This window comes from Osmerus eperlanus, chromosome 12 (genome assembly GCF_963692335.1).
Source record: "Osmerus eperlanus chromosome 12, fOsmEpe2.1, whole genome shotgun sequence".
In the NCBI taxonomy this organism is placed as follows: Eukaryota; Metazoa; Chordata; class Actinopteri; order Osmeriformes; family Osmeridae; genus Osmerus; species Osmerus eperlanus.
Genome location: NC_085029.1, coordinates 15,360,670 through 15,378,022, shown reverse-complemented (window position 1 = coordinate 15,378,022; position 17,353 = coordinate 15,360,670). Strand labels below are relative to the sequence as shown.

Here is a 17,353-nt window from a genome sequence, read left to right as displayed (position 1 = left end):
AGTCATGACGTGAGCTTTGCGTGGATTTGGACCTGTCTAGTAGAGTGCATGTGCGACTACGAGGATGTTTAAGTGGGTGTACGGACATGTCAGTCTCGCCACTGCGTCCAGGTTGTGTAATGGACAAAGAGGCTAAAGGCTAAGAGGCTTGTTATGATTTGAGATAGGAAGCGAGTAATGTAGCTGTGTGTTTACTATCCGGGAAGTAGCAATAAAGCACTGTAGATAAGTAAGAGAGTGGATAAATCTAACGTTCATAAACAACACGAGTGTGTGCCTTGTTACGGTATTGGCTCTGCTCTCGTAAACGCTGTGGCCAAGGCAGTGTGTGTCCTTGAGGTCCTGCTTGTCTGTGTGAGGATGTCTCGCTCCCCCACAGCTGGCCTCTTGTCTTAATTGTTTGTCCGGGGTGGAGATGATTGCAAGGCTGCGTGCGTGATGTCACAGCTGCTGTGCCGGAGGCCGGCCCCCCTCACAGCTGGTCACGGAGCAGACAGAGACCGACATGGAGACAGCACAGACAGTGAATGGTTGCTTTGGTTTACTACAGGAGGTGTGTGTGTGTGTGTGTGTTTGTTTGTGCCAAATTGATGGAGTGATGGAGAGAGAGAGAGCAGTTTTCACACGGCGCATCACCACTGTAGAGGTGTTTTCACACTGTGAACAGGCCTCTTCCTCTCCATTAGTTGGGGGCCTTCAACTGGAACATTCAGAACTACTCTGGTTTGCCTAATTATTTCACATTTTAGCCTTTCTGCTTTCCATGTCAGCTTATGCACTTGTTGAAACACTCGATACCATACACACTTTCCTGCTTTATGTCTTTTTCACAACTGGGATAAAAGACACCAACTCAGATTACTGGCTCACCTCTAGTAGACCACTTCCTGAGGTAGGAGAATGGTAGCTCATCCCTGCCTTCTCCTCTTCCTCTCCCACCTCCTCCCCCTCCCCCACCCACCCCTCCCTCTCTGTCAGTCCAGCTGACAGAGAGGGTGCTTCCCAAACACCCCAGCAATCGGCTTTTGCTCTTTAGCTCCCACGCGCTCCCAGCATACTTTTAACAAGTTAAGTCATTTTCCAGTCCAAACGCCGGAGGATAAGCCAAGGGGGGGGGGGGGGGTGGGGGTGCGCGGTATTATGGGCCTGGTTTACATCGATGAGTGGCTGTGCAAAGGCCCTGGTTCTCCAACATCTCTGGCAGTGTGTTTCAAATGTCACAACAACAATCTGTGTGTTTGTGTGTGTATATGCATGTGTGTGCGTGTGCATCTGTGTGTGTGTGTGTCTGTAGGAGAGAGACACATTTAAAAGATGGGAGAGTGTAGGGGTGGAGTTCATGCAGAAAGACGTCGTCACCTTAAACATTTCTCATACTTACTCAACGTTCTAGCATGCGACTGTTGCCTGTGTATTCTAGATGGTGTGGACGTGAGTGGGAGTTTCCCCCTCTCCTCCCTGGCTACTACTCATACAACCCCCCCACCGTGCGGGGATATCGTCATGGCAACCAGGAATAGGCATCCTTGGCTACAGCTCTTCCTTGTCAGCGACTCTCTTTCCCTCCTCTCCCCCTCCTCTCTCCTTCCCCTCCTCCTCTCCATACTCTCTCCCTCCCCTCCTCTCTCCCTCTTTTCTCCCTCCTCTCTCCTTCCCCTCCTCCTCTCCATACTCCCTCCCCTCCTCTCTCTCTCTCCTTTCTCCCTCCTCTCTCCCTCACAAACACACACACACACACAAAGACACACACACCTCAAATCCCCACCACTTGCCCTTTATCCCCCATGTGCTTTTGGTTCGATGCAATATGCACTGTGCCAACCTCAGGGTAGTTGAGTTCTTCCTCCTGAATCAAAACCTCGCTGTCTGTCCACCTCAGAGTGGACTTCACTGGATTCAACTAGGAGCCACTGTGTGTTTTTTCTACCAAGCGAATCCCCTGCATTAACCGGCCCACGCAACGTCACCTCTCTGATGCTAGCTGTGGAAGCCTTGACGGCAAAGTGAGTTGGACAGTGTGGGTGTTACCAGAGCAACAGGCCTCTTCCGTTTATCAGTGCTGATGACGTCAGCACTGATACAGAGGCTGGTGTTGACTTGGGAAGCTAATGGGCACGCGTGATCTGAGAGGGAGAGCACGTGAGGTATGACAACCACTGACTTGAGCTGGTATCACCAAGGATCTCCACACGAGCCTTCATCCTCTGGGCTGCTTGTCCTCCCCGGCATGTGTGTCTCCTCCTCCCCCAGTGAGATAGTGTCCAGGTGAGATAGTGTCCAGGTGAGATAGTGTCCAGGTGAGATAGTGTTCGTATTTGTTCCTCTGTCTTTACGTTGTTGCCTCCATGTCTTCCCTCTCTTTTCATTCTAGTTGACCTTACCAGATCAGGAAGGGAACCAGGAGGACCAGGAACCAGAAGGACCAGGAACCAGGAGGACCAGAGAGTTCAGGAACCAGGAGAACCAGAGAGATCAGGAACCAAAAGGACCAGGAACCAGGAGGACCAGGAGAACCAGGAGGACCAGGAGAAACAGGAGAACCAGACAGATCCAAAAATATCCAAAATGCCAGTGGCATCAGCTAGCTCAGATTCCGGTAAGTCGCAGGGTAATGGACCATGACTGTGAATGTTTGTGTGTTTATGTGCGAGAGCGTAATAGTCGGCGTGCGTGCTTGTTTGTGAGTGAGAGAAAGAGAATGAGTGTGTGTGAGAGAGAGAGAAACAGCGAGGACACTGATTAAGATAGATAGGATGGATGAATGAAGAAACTTGATCACATGGTTTGGAGGAACTCATCCCCCTTGCCCTAATGGAAGTTAACGACCTGGCTAATGGAGCACTCTACACAGAGTTATATCTCTCTCTGTCTGGGAGGATGGGCTTCCATGTCCTTCACTGCACGCAAACACACACAGCCACGTACGTACGCATGCACAAACACACACAAACACACACAAAACACAGACACACACACTTTGTAAAGGAGTGAACAAGATACTATTGGTGTTTTAAGCAGACCCTTTACCAAAAAACACTCTTGGGGGACTTTGAGGACTTGACTGGGTCACATCCCCCTTTGAAACTGCAAGTGCATAAGTATGTGCATTTAAATAGCTTTACATTTGTTTGTTGAAGGTGTAGGACTTGAAACTCAAATACATACTTCATCATCGTCATCACACCATCCCTCTATTAGGCAATGCAGTCGAGACAAACAGCTAAGACCATTATGAAGATAATGAAGGATTGAGAAGAAATACAGGAACCTTTTATCTCCAATGTTTCCAATGATGACTTGGTGTTTGATGCAATGTCAAAGCAGTACAGCGAGTGGAGAAATCTGGACAAATTGTTGTGAAGCCTCAAAAGGTTATGCCTTCATCAATGATTTTGGAAAATAGATTCTGTGTGGTAAATTCTAAAGTAGCCTTTTTGTTATTCATGTCTCAATGTTCACTTAAAGGAAAGTCCAGCATTTGTGGGAGAGGACATTTTACTGCACTTGTCATGATGTCAATTTGGTTGATTTACATTTGGATGTGAAGTGAGAAGGTGGTTAATGAGGCAGTTGAGGAAGCTGGTAGCTTGTGCTTGGCTTGGAGAGTGAATTTCAGAGTAAAAAGCCCTATTAACTGGTGCGATGCCTGTTGAAAAGGTTTCAGGGCGTTCACAAGCAATGTGTGTTCACGGAACATAGAGCCTGTTGTGTGTGTGGTGATGAGCCATAATTAAATCAATTGTACAGGCAACTATGTTATCTCCATTCAGTCTCATCTTACTGACATACCTTCTTGACCTGCCCACACACACACACACACACACACACACACACACACACACACACACACACACACACACACACACACACACACACACCCACACACATACACACTCGCTCACACTGCTGTCAAGCCTGGAGATGGCTCTCTTGCCTCTCTTAGAAAATGAGGCCCCTCCCTCCCTCTCTCCCTCCCTCCCTCCCTCCCTCCCTCCCTCCCTCCCTCCCTCCAGAGGAGCATCATCCACCCCTCTCTTACTAACTCCCTCTCTCTCGTCCCCCCCCTTCTCCTTTTCCCTCACTGTCTCTTTCCCATTCATTCATTCAGAGAGGCTCAGTCAGGCTTGACTGCCACACTCTCAGGACCTGCAGATAGAGAGAGAAGGAAGCTCAATGAAAGACAGAGGGAAAGAGATAGAGACAGCGAGATAGGGGATAGAGAGAGAGAGAGCCAGAGAGAGAGAGGTGGTAAAAGGTTGTCTGCAACTGGCTTTTGCCAGATTGTGTGTTTTTGTGTGTGTGACCAAAAGTGGCAGTGAGATTGCCGTGGCTGTGGACTTGTGTGCTCCATGGCTGGCAGCCTGTTTGGAAGGCTGTCTCTGGAAGAGGAGGGCTCTCTCGATGGTTTGGACCTGCAGCTGCCTGGGGAAGGTAAGGCTGGGCCGGGCCGGGCTGGGCCGGGCCGGGCTGGGCCGGGCCGGGCTGGGCTGGGCCGGGCCGGGCTGGGCCGGGCCGGGCTGGGCCGGGCTGTGTCAGGTCCAGGGGACTGAGGGTTGGGGAAGGTAAGACCACAGCCAGGCCTGGGTCATGTCCAGGTACCTGACATTTGGGAAGCAGTTAATTTCAGGTGATGAGGTCACACAAGTGACAGATTAGACTTGATGTACTGTATATAAGAATAGTCTCTCAAATGTACCGCCACTGAGCCTAGATGCAAGGATGATGCTTATAAGTTTGTGTTGTCAAGTTAAGGACAATTGTTTTGTGAGTCGGCAGTGTTGGAAAAGATTCAGCGTTTGTTTGGTTCCTGCCTGCTTTCTGGAAGCCGAGGGGTCGAGGTTGTTTTTCCCAGCTCAGAATAGATATGTAATGTGGACTCGATGCCTGTTGTGTGACTGGACTTGTTCCAGTGTCTCCTGAGTCTGAGGAGGGGTGTGACCTCAGGGGGAGTCGTCTAGGTCTGACAGAGATAAGCTCAGGCAGATTTGAGCCCCCAGCTTCACTCGGGCAGCGAGGTTTCAGCCAGCATATGCACCGTCGCTTCACTTACAGCAACAGATCCAAGCAGATGGGGGTCTATTGGATTCTCTTCATGATAGCTTTGTCCTTGGTTGAACCCTAGCCGTGGTATGACTATGCATTGATCCACTGTCCGTTATGATAGAGAGAAATTAGATAGAGTGTGAAAAGAGAGAGAGACAGAGAGAGAGAGTGAGACAGAGAGAAACTTAATAGAGCGTGGAAAATCAAAAGGTTGAATTTAAAACCGCCATACTACCAGTTATGGCAAATGAACTCTTAATAAACAACACGGATCTGGCGAAAGAGACTGCTAAAACAACTGGCAGAGGATGGATCTCATCATCCTTACATCACACACAGTAGGCAGAGGGAAGTACCCCACGTGTTATACAACATTGATGAAGCTTATCAATAATGCATGGGCTGCATCCTACATTAAATGCATGTGTACACTTTGTCTAGGTGTACCGTTAGTATATATTATTTGGTGGCAAAAAGCACCAGTACTCTGTTCAGTTGGCAGGGAATCAGGTATGGAAAAAATGTACTCTAGCAACCAATTAACGGGAGCAAAAATAGAAAAGCTAAATATTTCAACGCCCCATTGGGAGGCGGTCTGTAAATATTCCTTTAACAGACATTATGTGGCTACTGGTTAGTCCAGCACGCCATGAGAAAAGACTGCTAAGCAGGACTGCACGGGGAACAGCAAAATAAGATGTAGTGCGCCTCACAATAACAGTTGACCAGACGAACATGACACTAGTGATGGATTACGCTGTCTGGACGTTTGCTCCCCAACCATCTACGGATGAGAAGCCTCCAGCCGGGAATTGTGTATTCCCCTTCAGCAGTTGTTGGGTCATTCATATGCAACATCGTCCTTATCAGAGTGAGCACGCTTAGAGAGTCCCAGACGCTCAACCTTCAGATAACTTCTCTCTCGCTCGGTCTGCATGTGCACATAATGTCTGGCTGTTGGTGCGACCCACTGCAAGACTCACGGCCTGCAGTCAAATAAAACACCAACACAAAACACACGTCAGACACATTAGGGGTGTTTCTTGAAGACTAGCCATTCACTTCATTTTTCATGTTGAATTTCCCATAGCCAAACTGACATTTACATGTAGTCATTTAGCAGACGCTCTTATTCCCCCCCACACACATCCCTTGTGGTGTGGGGGGTTTGAGTTGTCAGCACCTGCCTGGTCGTCGGTCAGCCAACGCTGGACCTGGTCGCGAGTCTCCCGGTCCTGTCCTACATCTATAAAGTTAAATAATGGATTTTGGTGTTTTAAAAACAGTCTCTGGAGGAGGGGATCTCTCTCTGAATTGCTCCTCCCAAGGTTTCTTCCATTTTTTTTCTCCTGTTGAGAGTTTTTTGGGAGTTTTTCCTTGTCTTCCTTGAGGGTTTAGGTTGGTTGAGGGGCAGTTCTATGGGCATATGTGAAGCCCTCTGTGACATGCTTGCGTGTAAAAAGGGCTACACAAATAAATTTGATTTGATTTTGATTTGATTTGATTCAGAGAGACTTACAGTAAGTACAGGGACATTCCCCCCGAAGCAAGTAGGGTGAAGTGCCTTGCCCAAGGACACAACGTCATTTGCACGGCCGGGAATCGAACCAGCAACCTTCTGATTAATAGCCCGACTCCCTAACCGCTCAGCCATCTGACCCTGCATTTGAATGAATTGGACGCTCCGTTGAGTGTATCACTCGTCAAGTTTATCTGAACTCTGACAGTCATCGTGTTCAGGCTTGGTCGTCTCGGTCACATCTGGGTGGACATATGGTTCTAGGTATAAAGAGTGCTGTTCTATTATGAAATGTCAACGGATACCACGGGGGCTGTCTGAAATGGTGACCTTCAGCCTGTGAATGACACCCCCCCCCCCCCCTCCCGAATCACGCTCACTTGAAATGGCCGTCACCATGGCAATGCCGTGCCTTCAATGGCCCCTTAATACACGTCCTATTCTTGATTGTGTTCCTGAGAGAGCTAGGCCGTGTGACATGTCAAAACACATCATGTTATGCACACGCACACACACACATGCGTGCTTGTGCACACATTCAGTCCCCTCCACAAATCCTTCCCCAACACACTCTAACACGCACACGCACGCACACACACACACACACACACTCTCACACACATACTCTCACACACACACTCTCACACACACAAGCCATCACACGTCCATACAAATCAATTATTTCAACAACAATCCTAGTTTGTCAATGCGGCGGTGACGACTTTGGCATTGACGACCATCTCTTGTAAACATTCACTAATATATCATATGCTGTTTCAATTCCGCGGAGACATATTTCATTATCTTTAAGACCTGGACTACACAGACAGAAGTACATTCCAAAATTCAAAGAGTAGCTCATGATTAAAACACTTAAACTGATTAAATTGTATTCACTGCCATCAGAGAATCCAGTCGATCTCTCAGCATTCTCAATTTGAATGTGATAAAAGTTGGCACGATAATTATATCATTTACATTTAGTCATTTAGCAGACACTCCAGAGCGACTTACAGTAAGTACAGGGACATTCTCCCCGAGGCAAGTAGGGTGAAGTGCCTTGCCCAAGGACACAACGTCATTTTGCATGGCCGGGAATCGAACCAACAACCTTCTGATTAATAGCCCGACTCCCTAACCGCTCAGCCATCTGACCCCCTCATATCAGGGCCAATAGAATCAGTCTGTCTGTAAGTGTTTACAGAGAAAACATGAAGAAGCCAAAATCAACCAGGAACCTGGCAGAACTCCATGTTGTTTATCTTCCCTAAATGTCAGTCTACACAAAAGCTTTGGTGTCCAGTAAGATCCACAGGACACATCATTAGCCCAGACAGCTATAGCTCCTCTGCACCCTCACAAACTCAATACCTACTAATAACGCTCCCTGCTGTTACTGAAACAGACACCAGGGGGATTGTGTACTCCTTAGAGAGGGGTTTCTGTGGCAACTAACTGCTGTCTGCTCTTCAGTTACCCAGAACAGTGGAGGGTTCTTCAATAACAACACAACATACACAATCTCAAGTCTCCTCCACTCAACCTGCCCTATTTACTTATTTCCTTGTCAAGGAGAGCACAGGAAAATATCTTTAGTGACATTTACATTTAGTAGACGCTCTTATCCAGAGTGACTTACAGTAAGTACAGGGACATTCCCCAGAGGCAAGTAGGGTGAAGTGCCTTGCCCAAGGACACAACTTCATTTTTGCACGACCGGGAATCGAACCAGCAACCTTCTGATTACTAGCCCAATTCCCTAACCGCTCAGCCGACTGACTCCAGATGTACCACCTGATGTACCACCTTGTACATCTGTAGGACATCCCCCGCCCCAGAGTGAATTGATGGCATGGAAAGAGGAAGGACTGGTTTGAGGGATGGAATGAAACCCCAACATCTTTCCCTCAGGTCTTCAGCACCTTCACCCCTGTTTACTCGTGTTTCCCTTTGCTCAACCCTGTCTCTTCCTGGAATCCTCCCTGCTCACCCCCTGCCTCTCTGCTCCTCTCACCAGTCCCTCATCTCCCTCTTGTGTGTCCTGTAGTAGCGAGGGCTCCATGGCAACGGGTCTCTTTATGTGCTAACAGGTTCAGGTCTGCCACCGTGTCCTCTAGTTACAAACAATAACACCCTGGATTATGTACCCGTAGCGTGACTTTGGATTTGAATTGCCGCTCACTCGAAGTTGAACCCGTGCTCTCACTGAGGTTGAATGGGTTTCATATCCTGTATTGTGTTGTAGAGGGCTCAAATCAGTACTGTTTTCCAGGAGTATTCAGAAGTTATACAGAAGTAAACTAGGTGGAACCTGGTGTCTTTTGCCATGTGGTTGATTTGATACACATGGCTTGTTGCATGTGTCCTGAATCTGTCAGTGTTGACTGAATACATACCAGGACACATATTCCATATCTGTGTTCCTCCTCTGAGCTGTTTTCTTTTTCTTTTTGAGATGTTATTGGATGTTTGGAATGTCATAATCCTGCTTTGTTTTCATCTTAACTCAGGATTTAGTGTGGCACGTGAAGAATTTATGACATATTTGTTTGCCTCAGAAATGCATCAGTTCCCGCCTACACAGACGGGATTCTCAGAACTTTCTGACTCCCTCAACTGGTTTTAACTGCTCACTTAAACAAATATAAACAAATAAACATCTCTGAGAGGGTCCGGTTACTGTGTACGGCACAGGGAGAGAGAAGCACTGAGGTGCTGTAAAGTACAGACTGAGATCATTAAACATGACAATAGTGTAGTCCATTAATTCAGGTATTTAGAAAGTTCTAGATGCAGTTGCTATTGAACTTCGAAGGATTGAACTGTGACACATCAGATCATCAAGAAACAGTATTCCAGATCTACGTCTACGGAGATAGATGTAGATCTGAATGTTAAGACGTTTTTTGTTTCAGACTTGTCTTGTTGAACCTGTGTTTTGAACTGTTCAGTGGTTTGATAGCTTTGACCCAGACCGTGTCAAACTAAATGTTGTTGAACTTGTGACCTGTTCTGTTCTTCTCCTTGGATGGGAGTTTCCTGTTTTCTTGTTGAGCAGGTGAGAGAACGTGAGAGAGGAAGTGAGAGAGGTAATTCAATCTGGGCTGCACAGAGGGAGAGCAGCATGACGAAGGAAGAAGGGAAACCTGGATTTGTATTAATCCCTGAATAATACCACAGCAGCAACTTCAGACAACAACCAGTCCTGTGGAATTGATCTCCTCTGGCCTCTTTTGAAAACTTCCCTTACCTCGGGAGTCTGTCAGAATGCAAAGCAGTTCCAGGACCTGGGAGTGGCTCATCTGCAAACATAGCACTGCTACTTATTTTTCCCTTCTCTTCGCCTTTATCTCTTATTCAAGCCATGCAAGGAACCCACTGTGTAGTTGATGTTGTCAGCCATGGCTGTCTGATGGAAATAAAGATGAAGATGAGGAGAGAGATGGAGGGACAGTGAACAAGAGAAAGAGAGAGAGGGAGACAGGGAAAAAAAGATGAACAGGGAGAAAGAAAGAGAAGTGCCGAATGCTACATTTGAGAGAGAGAGAGAGGGAGAGAGAGAGAGAGAGAGAGAGAGAGAGAGAGAGAGAGAGAGAGACTGACAGACAGACAAAGGAAGAAATATGGGGAGGGAGATTATAGGGACTTGGAAGTCCTAGTAAACAAAACCTAGAAAGTGAAGTCAAACCAGATAAATATAACATGAAGAACACAGTTCTCCCTTGTGTGTACTGTATATGTGTGTGTGTCTAAGACGCAACCATTGGTTTGGTAGACAAATCAGCTCTGCCAGATCAGAGCAGGTGTCAGGGTTGAGAAGAGCAGGGTGCTTTTCACTTCTTGCTTCCTTCATTCCTCCTTTCTCTCCCCTCTGCGGAGAACACGATAAGGGGGCCATCTTTTTCTTTGAGGATAATAGTTGTCTCAGTGCTGATGCCTCATATTGTTGAGCTTTCAAGGTGTACAGGTGTTGTTAGGGAGAAACCTGTGAGAGCACAGGTGTGGGGATAAATAAACCAGGCAAAACATGAATCACCACATTCTGAAAAGAGTGTGTACTGTGAGAAAGGAATGGTACTGCTAAAGCATACGCAAATTAACAAGCAAGGATATCATGTTTAAAAACGTTTCTTGTCTACATAATAGGACATGGGTCTCGCTCGTGATCCAAACCCTGCACAGGCACTCCTAATAGACTAGAAAACTGATTATCTGCCCTCTAATTGGACGAATAATCTCGGGAGTATCTCATTACGCCCTTATTAGGGTGTGATGCCACAGCTGACTTGGGTAAAGCAGGTCCAGTTGTCTGCCAATCAGAGCTCCCCTATGTCAATTAGTGACCTAATGTAATATTTTTTGACTCGTAGAGAGCACAACTAAAGAAATACAGGGCATACAATTCTTGATGAGGTAAGAATTAATACATCTATGAACATATTTATAAACTTCCTTGCTATGCCACTCATGTCTCAATCCAGTATTCTTTAGTATTATTAGTCTCTTTTGTTATGGAAAACCATTGAACAGGCTACAGTGCCTACATAACTAATATTGTGGATGTGCTTATTGACAAACTTCCCATGCCAGTGGAGATAGACCAGTCATTCTGTTGCTGTTGTCACTGACCCATTGGTGGGCCTCTACCGCCTGGGAAATTAGGTTGTCTGTTTGTGTGTGTGTGTGTGTGTGTGTGGATGAGGTTTGGGAGTTGGATGGTGAGATACTGTCTCTTCTAACAGAGACTTCAGGGTGGACTGATTGACAGTGGTGAAATTGCTTCGGAAAGGATGTAAGGCATTTCCTCTATCTCTCTCTTTCTCTCTCCTACTCGCTTGCTCTCTCTCTGTATGTCTTTCTCCCTCGATGTCCTCTCTCATGCTCTCCATGAACCTCTCTCTCTCTCTCTCTCTCTCTCTCCCTCTCTCCCTCTCTCCCTCTCTCTCTCTCTCTCTCTCTCTCTCTCTCTCTCTCTCTCTCTCTCTCTCTCTCTCTCTCTCTCTCTCTCTCTCCATGATCACTTCCTTTAGCCATCTCCTCTAACCCTCCCGTGTCCCCCTGTGTGTCCCCAGCCATGCATCAGATCCTGGACACCCTGAGTGACAGCACCAGCTCCACCACGGCCAACGACCTGGATCTCATCTTCCTCAAGGGCATCATGGAGAGCCCCGTGGTGAGCCGACTTACTTCTGCACTTAACCAATGAAATGTTGTTTCAGTGCAGGCGTTTTTTGTCGCTGATTTACGCATGAGACAAAAAGGGTTTGACAAAAGACAATACGATCAAGAAAGACACTTGTTTTGGTTGAGAACTGAACAGAATAATTCTACTGTTATGATTTTTGCAAGCTCTCCAAGTTAAGATCCTCGTTTAGATTTTTACTGCTTCGATGTTTTGACAGGAGAGGGAAGGGAGGGAGTTTGCAGCGACTGAAACGTTTTCGAGAGCGCCACTGCTCCCTGCTGTGCTTTGGGTTTCAATTTTGAACCTCCTATTCTCAGGAAAGAGAAAAGTAATGCTTTTATCTAAAATGTTGGATTGAACTGAACTGAAACAATTAGAACAGTCACATAAAAAATGTATGTCCACCCAAGGACCTCGAGATTCTACTTGTAGAATATAGAACCCCAGTCAAAACTGATGTTGTTATGTTAACCAGTTCATATCAGCATTGTTGTCATGACAAACATTCAGCATGATGATTGGAATACATAATGATTTACAGAAAGAGTTGTGCAGTCAGACTACAGTTTTGAAACATTTGGGCATGAATTGAGACAGTGCCTCACTGACAGCGTCATCCTGCTAAATGACTAAATGTAAATGTAATCCTGAGGGATGCATCGCACTTCTTGAGGAACTCCAGACGCACAGCCACAGGGTGTGTGGTCTTTCTTCCAGGTTCGCAGCGTCATTTCTGGGAGAGAGGAAGATGAAAGATCTTTTGGGAGCACTGCATCAAATACCTCCTGTTCAGCTCAGGAACAGAGCCTTTTTCTCTCTCTCTTGCTCTCTCACTCTCTCTCTTTCTTGCTCTCTCTTTATGCCTTATCCACTCCTGTGCTCTCAAGACTTGATTGATTTTTCTTTTGTGGAGACTTACAGAATACTGTCTGTGTGTGTGTGTGTGTGTGTGTTTGTTTGTTTGTGCCTCAGTGTTTCCTTTCCTCATAAAGGAGTAATCTGCTGATGCAAGCTGTTAGAGCACAGAAAATGTGCTCAAGAATCTAAAAAGCACTGTGACAGATTGTAATTCATTCTTCACACAGGTCTACAAAAAAACACTTGACTGCAAGGACATAAAAGCCCACTGTAGCATTGCGCTCTTGTTACAGATATCAGGATTGTCTACTGAGTCGAAGCCATTATAACTGTTCTGTAGGGCTATCAACAACTGCATTGTGTAAAACCCTGTCACAAAAATGACACCATTATCCAAGATTCCTCTTGCAGCCTTCTCTTGTGCTTCATGAGATAACCAGCACCATTGAAGTATTTGAAAGGCAACTAGCTACAGTTTTTTGGTTCACGCCTTTTCAAAGCAGCTACAGTATGTGTGTGATTTATTACATGAACATGCATTCCCTGCTCCAGCAGCTCTGAGGGAAGCTCCCATACCTTCCCTGTTCCGTTTGAAGCGGAAAAACGTAGCCGGACAACCACTGAGGCTAAAGGTATTCAGCGTGGGACCGGCCGCTGAATACTTTTATTGGTGGGCCCGGCCCCGGACGCGGGCCCGGACGCTCAGACGCGGGCCCGGACGCTCGGACGCGGGCCCGGACGCCGGGGGTGGGGACGGACGCCCGGGGGTGGGCCCGGCCACCCGGCTGCGTCCCTGTTCCCCGTCTGCTCCTACATGTCCAGTCTGCGCTGTTCTCAGTGCCGGGTGATCCAAGGGCCAGTCACCGACAGCTTGCTCCATCAGGTTGTCTGGGCTGTGCCAGCACAGAGGGATTGTATTGTACGTGGTCCCGGCAGCTAGAATCTGCTGTGCTTTTCACATCCTCTTCCTGTTCCCAGCAGGGATATGTTCTCCCTCCCCCCTCCCCGCGTAAACAAACAGCCATGGCTACCAGATTAGACCAGGGACCCATGGGAGCCTTCCTCCCCCTCGGGGTAGCTTGGCTCTATGAATCTTTCTTAACAAGAGAGCTATTTCAGCTTGTTTTTGTTTTTTTGTAGGAGAATGAAAGCTTGAGGAATTAAACTGTATATCGATTTGCTCCAGCCTGTATTGAACGAGTGACTGCCTGTGATTACACTGTACCTAGCTATGTCGTTACACACCTCTGTTCATTATCCTGGCCAGTTTTATAACAATCATTGTATGCACTGGACTCACACTGTACATGCCAGTCATACACTTAATGTGAGAATGTAAATAAAGATTGAAGCCCTGTTTTTGTATGCAATAGATGTCCTAGCTTTCAATAGGAAAGTCCATTGGAGTGTAACACAGTAGGATAGCGTCATTGGGTGTGCTCAAGCCTTTGGCGAGAGCACAACCTTTGTTCTCTCACATATATATTATTATTATTTTTTTTTTTCTTTTTGCCCCCCTAAAACTCAGTCAATATTTGGCCTACATAGACAACGTAGGTGTCAAAAGTTTCGTCTTGGTAGCGATTGAGTTGCTTCTATTGGAATTTACGTTCCGTTGCATGGTTTAGGCTCAAGTTAAGTTTTTGTGGCGAAAAGTGAAGCTAACGGTGGCTAATTTGCTAGCCACAGTCACTGACGTTACTAACGTCACTACGTCACTAACGTCACGAAAACACGCGTGACTACCTTTGGCAGAACATTCGTTTCGCATCTGTTAACTTGGGGGATAGCTAGGCTAACTATAGCTTTACTGCAAGGCAGCTGCAGAAACGCCACAAGCACAGAGGCCAGGGTGATAACTATTTACTCATTTTACTTTGTGATATGACACACAATTGTGATGTGTAATGTACAGTATAAGCTGATATTATTAAGGAAGTACATCTACTTTCGGAAACAGTAGTCTACTATTTCACTGAAGTATTAGCATCATGACATTAGCCTGTGTTGCCCGGGCAACACATACTACAGTGGTCTATGATGTAGCGTTATCTGTTTTCAATCGTTAAGATAAACATTCCTCACATATACATTTTCGTTGTAGGATTTATTCTGACATTAGTAAACGATTTGTTGGTGAAATGACCATTACCTGTGGTTTCAAACCAGTGTAGCTCACTGCAACGCTGTAGCTTACGCGAGACACACTACAAAAACATCTACACTACAGTACACAGCTGTTTAGGAAGTCAAACGGCGACAGAACATGTTCGGCACTCCCCTTACTTAAATCAAAAGTCTAACTACTAACCTGAACTTCATTGCCACAGCCTAAACGTTGTCAATCTGTTCATGAAAATAATTAATTTAATCTTAAACCGTACAACGGAACGTTAAATCCAATTCAACCAACGCAATCGCTACCAAGACGAACACAGCAGTGGTCTAGTACTGTACCGTAGTAGTACAATTTACCGGGGCAGCTTCTCCACACAGGGCTATATCGCATTTTGCGTTGTTACTGACAATGATCGCTACCAGTGAGCTTTTTATGAATGAGCGATTTTCCACTAAATAAATGTCAAGCTTATTTACGTTTTGGGGGGCATATTTTCAGTTAGCAGATGGTACTGTTTGAATCGCGATTCCATCTTCTACTGCCGGGTAACGTCGTAGAATAATCTTCAAAGGGGGTTCTTTATTAATGAATGAATGCAATGAGTAGGCTAAATGCCTGAAAATATCATGAGAAGGGAAAAACTTAAAATGACGTTTAAGTCATAGAGATTAGGTCAATTTTTACACCGGTCTGCCAAATGTATTCGTTTTGATTCAACGATGAGGCTGCCTCTTGCAGGGGAAATGAGAAGACATCTATTTCATTCTACACTTCACTCGTATTTTGAGTTGTAAATGAGCAGCAAAAAAAAAGATGCTTTTAAATCTATGTAATATTTATACATAATAAGTAGGCCCTATGCATTTTTATATAAAATATACAGGAATATCAGTTGTAAAAATGGCATTAAAATCCTTGTACAACCGACGCAAGCAAGCACACCCTACAATTTCCCCAGAAATTGTACCCTCTCTAGTTTATTCTGCTTAGCTACCTTGGGCCCAAAGGCTGTGAAAGATAGAGGTGAGGACATGTTCAGAAACACAGACCCCAATGTCTTTGGAATGGGGGTAAAATATTAATAGAAGCTGAATTATTGATGCTTCACAGAACACAGGCAAAATACACAGTGTCTGACTTTTTTTTTTTTTTGGGGGGGGGGGGAGTGGTGGTTGAAGATGTGACTCAGTGTGTTGGCTTTGCTTCTTGTTGTGGTACGGTACATATTCATTATATTGTGTGTGTGTGTGTGCCGATGAGAGCTGTTGATCGCACTGTTTTTTTCAGAGCCTTAATATCAAGCCAGTCCCATCAAAGCCAGAGTAAACATTCACACTTGCACATAGGTGTCATTAATCCCCACCCCCATATCATGAATGGATCTGAATCTCACGAATGCTGCTGCTGGTCAGGTACAGCCCCAGCCCTTACAGCTCCCCTCCTCATGTCCCTGTGTGACCCGCAGGCCCATGAGAAGTTCGTTGAGGAGATCAAGCTGGAGGCGGTGAGAGACAACAACGTGGAGCTGGTGCAGGACATCCTGAAAGACCTCACTCCCCTCACAGAGAGAAGCACGGCTGCCGATGAACTGGCACGCATCCTGAAGGAGCCACACTTCCAGGTGAGTCTGACGTTTGGCCCAGAGTTTCAGATCGCTGTCCGAAACAGACAGCATGCTAGGATGTCACTTTCATCCCTTTGGAAAGCTTGGCTTGTTTTTGGAGGATGACTAGGGTTATGGATTGAGACGGGTTGTGAAATGGACAACCATACGTTTATTCTGTTTTCATATTTGTACACTATTGAATTAATCTGTTTACTCTAAACAGACCAATCCCATGTCACTTATGAACTTGATCCTCCTTTCCTATTCGTCATCAGTCCCTACTAGAAACCCATGACTCGGTGGCCTCTAAGACCTACGAGACTCCTCCCCCCAGCCCCTGTTCGTTCATGGACTCCGCTCTGAACAACCAGCCAGTGCCCCCCGACGCGGTCAGGATGGTGGGCATACGCAAGGTGTCCGGGGAGCATCTGGTGAGCCTCCTCGGAGCCCTGGCATTGACACACACAGACGGAGCCCGTTTTGAAATCGACTCTTTCTACCGTCCTCGCGAGTTCACCGGTGAGGTAACACAGCAGGAGCTGTTGTCTTGTCTCGTCTCCCTAGGGTGTGACCTTTCGCGTGGAGACTGGCGAGCTGGTCATCGCCAGGATCCTGCACGGGGGCATGATCGACCAGCAGGGCCTGCTCCACGTGGGTGACATCATCAAGGAGGTCAACGGGAAAGAGGTGGGGAACGACCCCAAGGTGCTCCAGGACATGCTGAAGGACGCCAGCGGCAGTGTGGTGCTCAAGATCCTGCCCAGCTACCAGGAGCCTCACACCCCACGCCAGGTCAGCCCACCCGCGACCTCTGACCCCTGAAGCCCTGGTGAACCTTGAACTTGAAGGTGTTGGCATTAGAGGCCTTTGAATATCTGTCTCTGCTAAAAAAAGGAAGAGTGCAAAGCTATTCTTTGGTACAACGGTTATTCTTCACACCAACAAAACCAGGCTCGACACCCTAACCCTAGCAATGCGTCAAATACGGGCGTTTTTTCCTCATTCAACTTGGTCACTTTTGTG

General features: G+C 46.6%; 1 protein-coding gene across 3 annotated transcripts in view; it reads left to right on the top strand.

The window, feature by feature from the left end:
* mpp2b (MAGUK p55 scaffold protein 2b) overlaps positions 1 to 17,353 on the top strand; it is a 29,079-nt gene that overhangs the window by 3,856 nt on the left and 7,870 nt on the right. Inside the window, exons 2-6 of one of the 3 annotated variants that reach the window (XM_062475248.1) lie at positions 2,385 to 2,596; positions 11,635 to 11,735; positions 16,190 to 16,345; positions 16,606 to 16,761; positions 16,895 to 17,122. In XM_062475248.1, the coding sequence (XP_062331232.1) occupies positions 2,566 to 2,596; positions 11,635 to 11,735; positions 16,190 to 16,345; positions 16,606 to 16,761; positions 16,895 to 17,122 (672 nt within the window). In that variant the 5' untranslated portion in view covers positions 2,385 to 2,565. Of the gene's footprint in view, positions 1 to 2,371; positions 2,597 to 4,112; positions 4,432 to 11,634; positions 11,736 to 16,189; positions 16,346 to 16,605; positions 16,762 to 16,894; positions 17,123 to 17,353 lie in introns of those variants that run through there. The other 2 variants (XM_062475247.1, XM_062475246.1) reach the window with 2 other exon arrangements.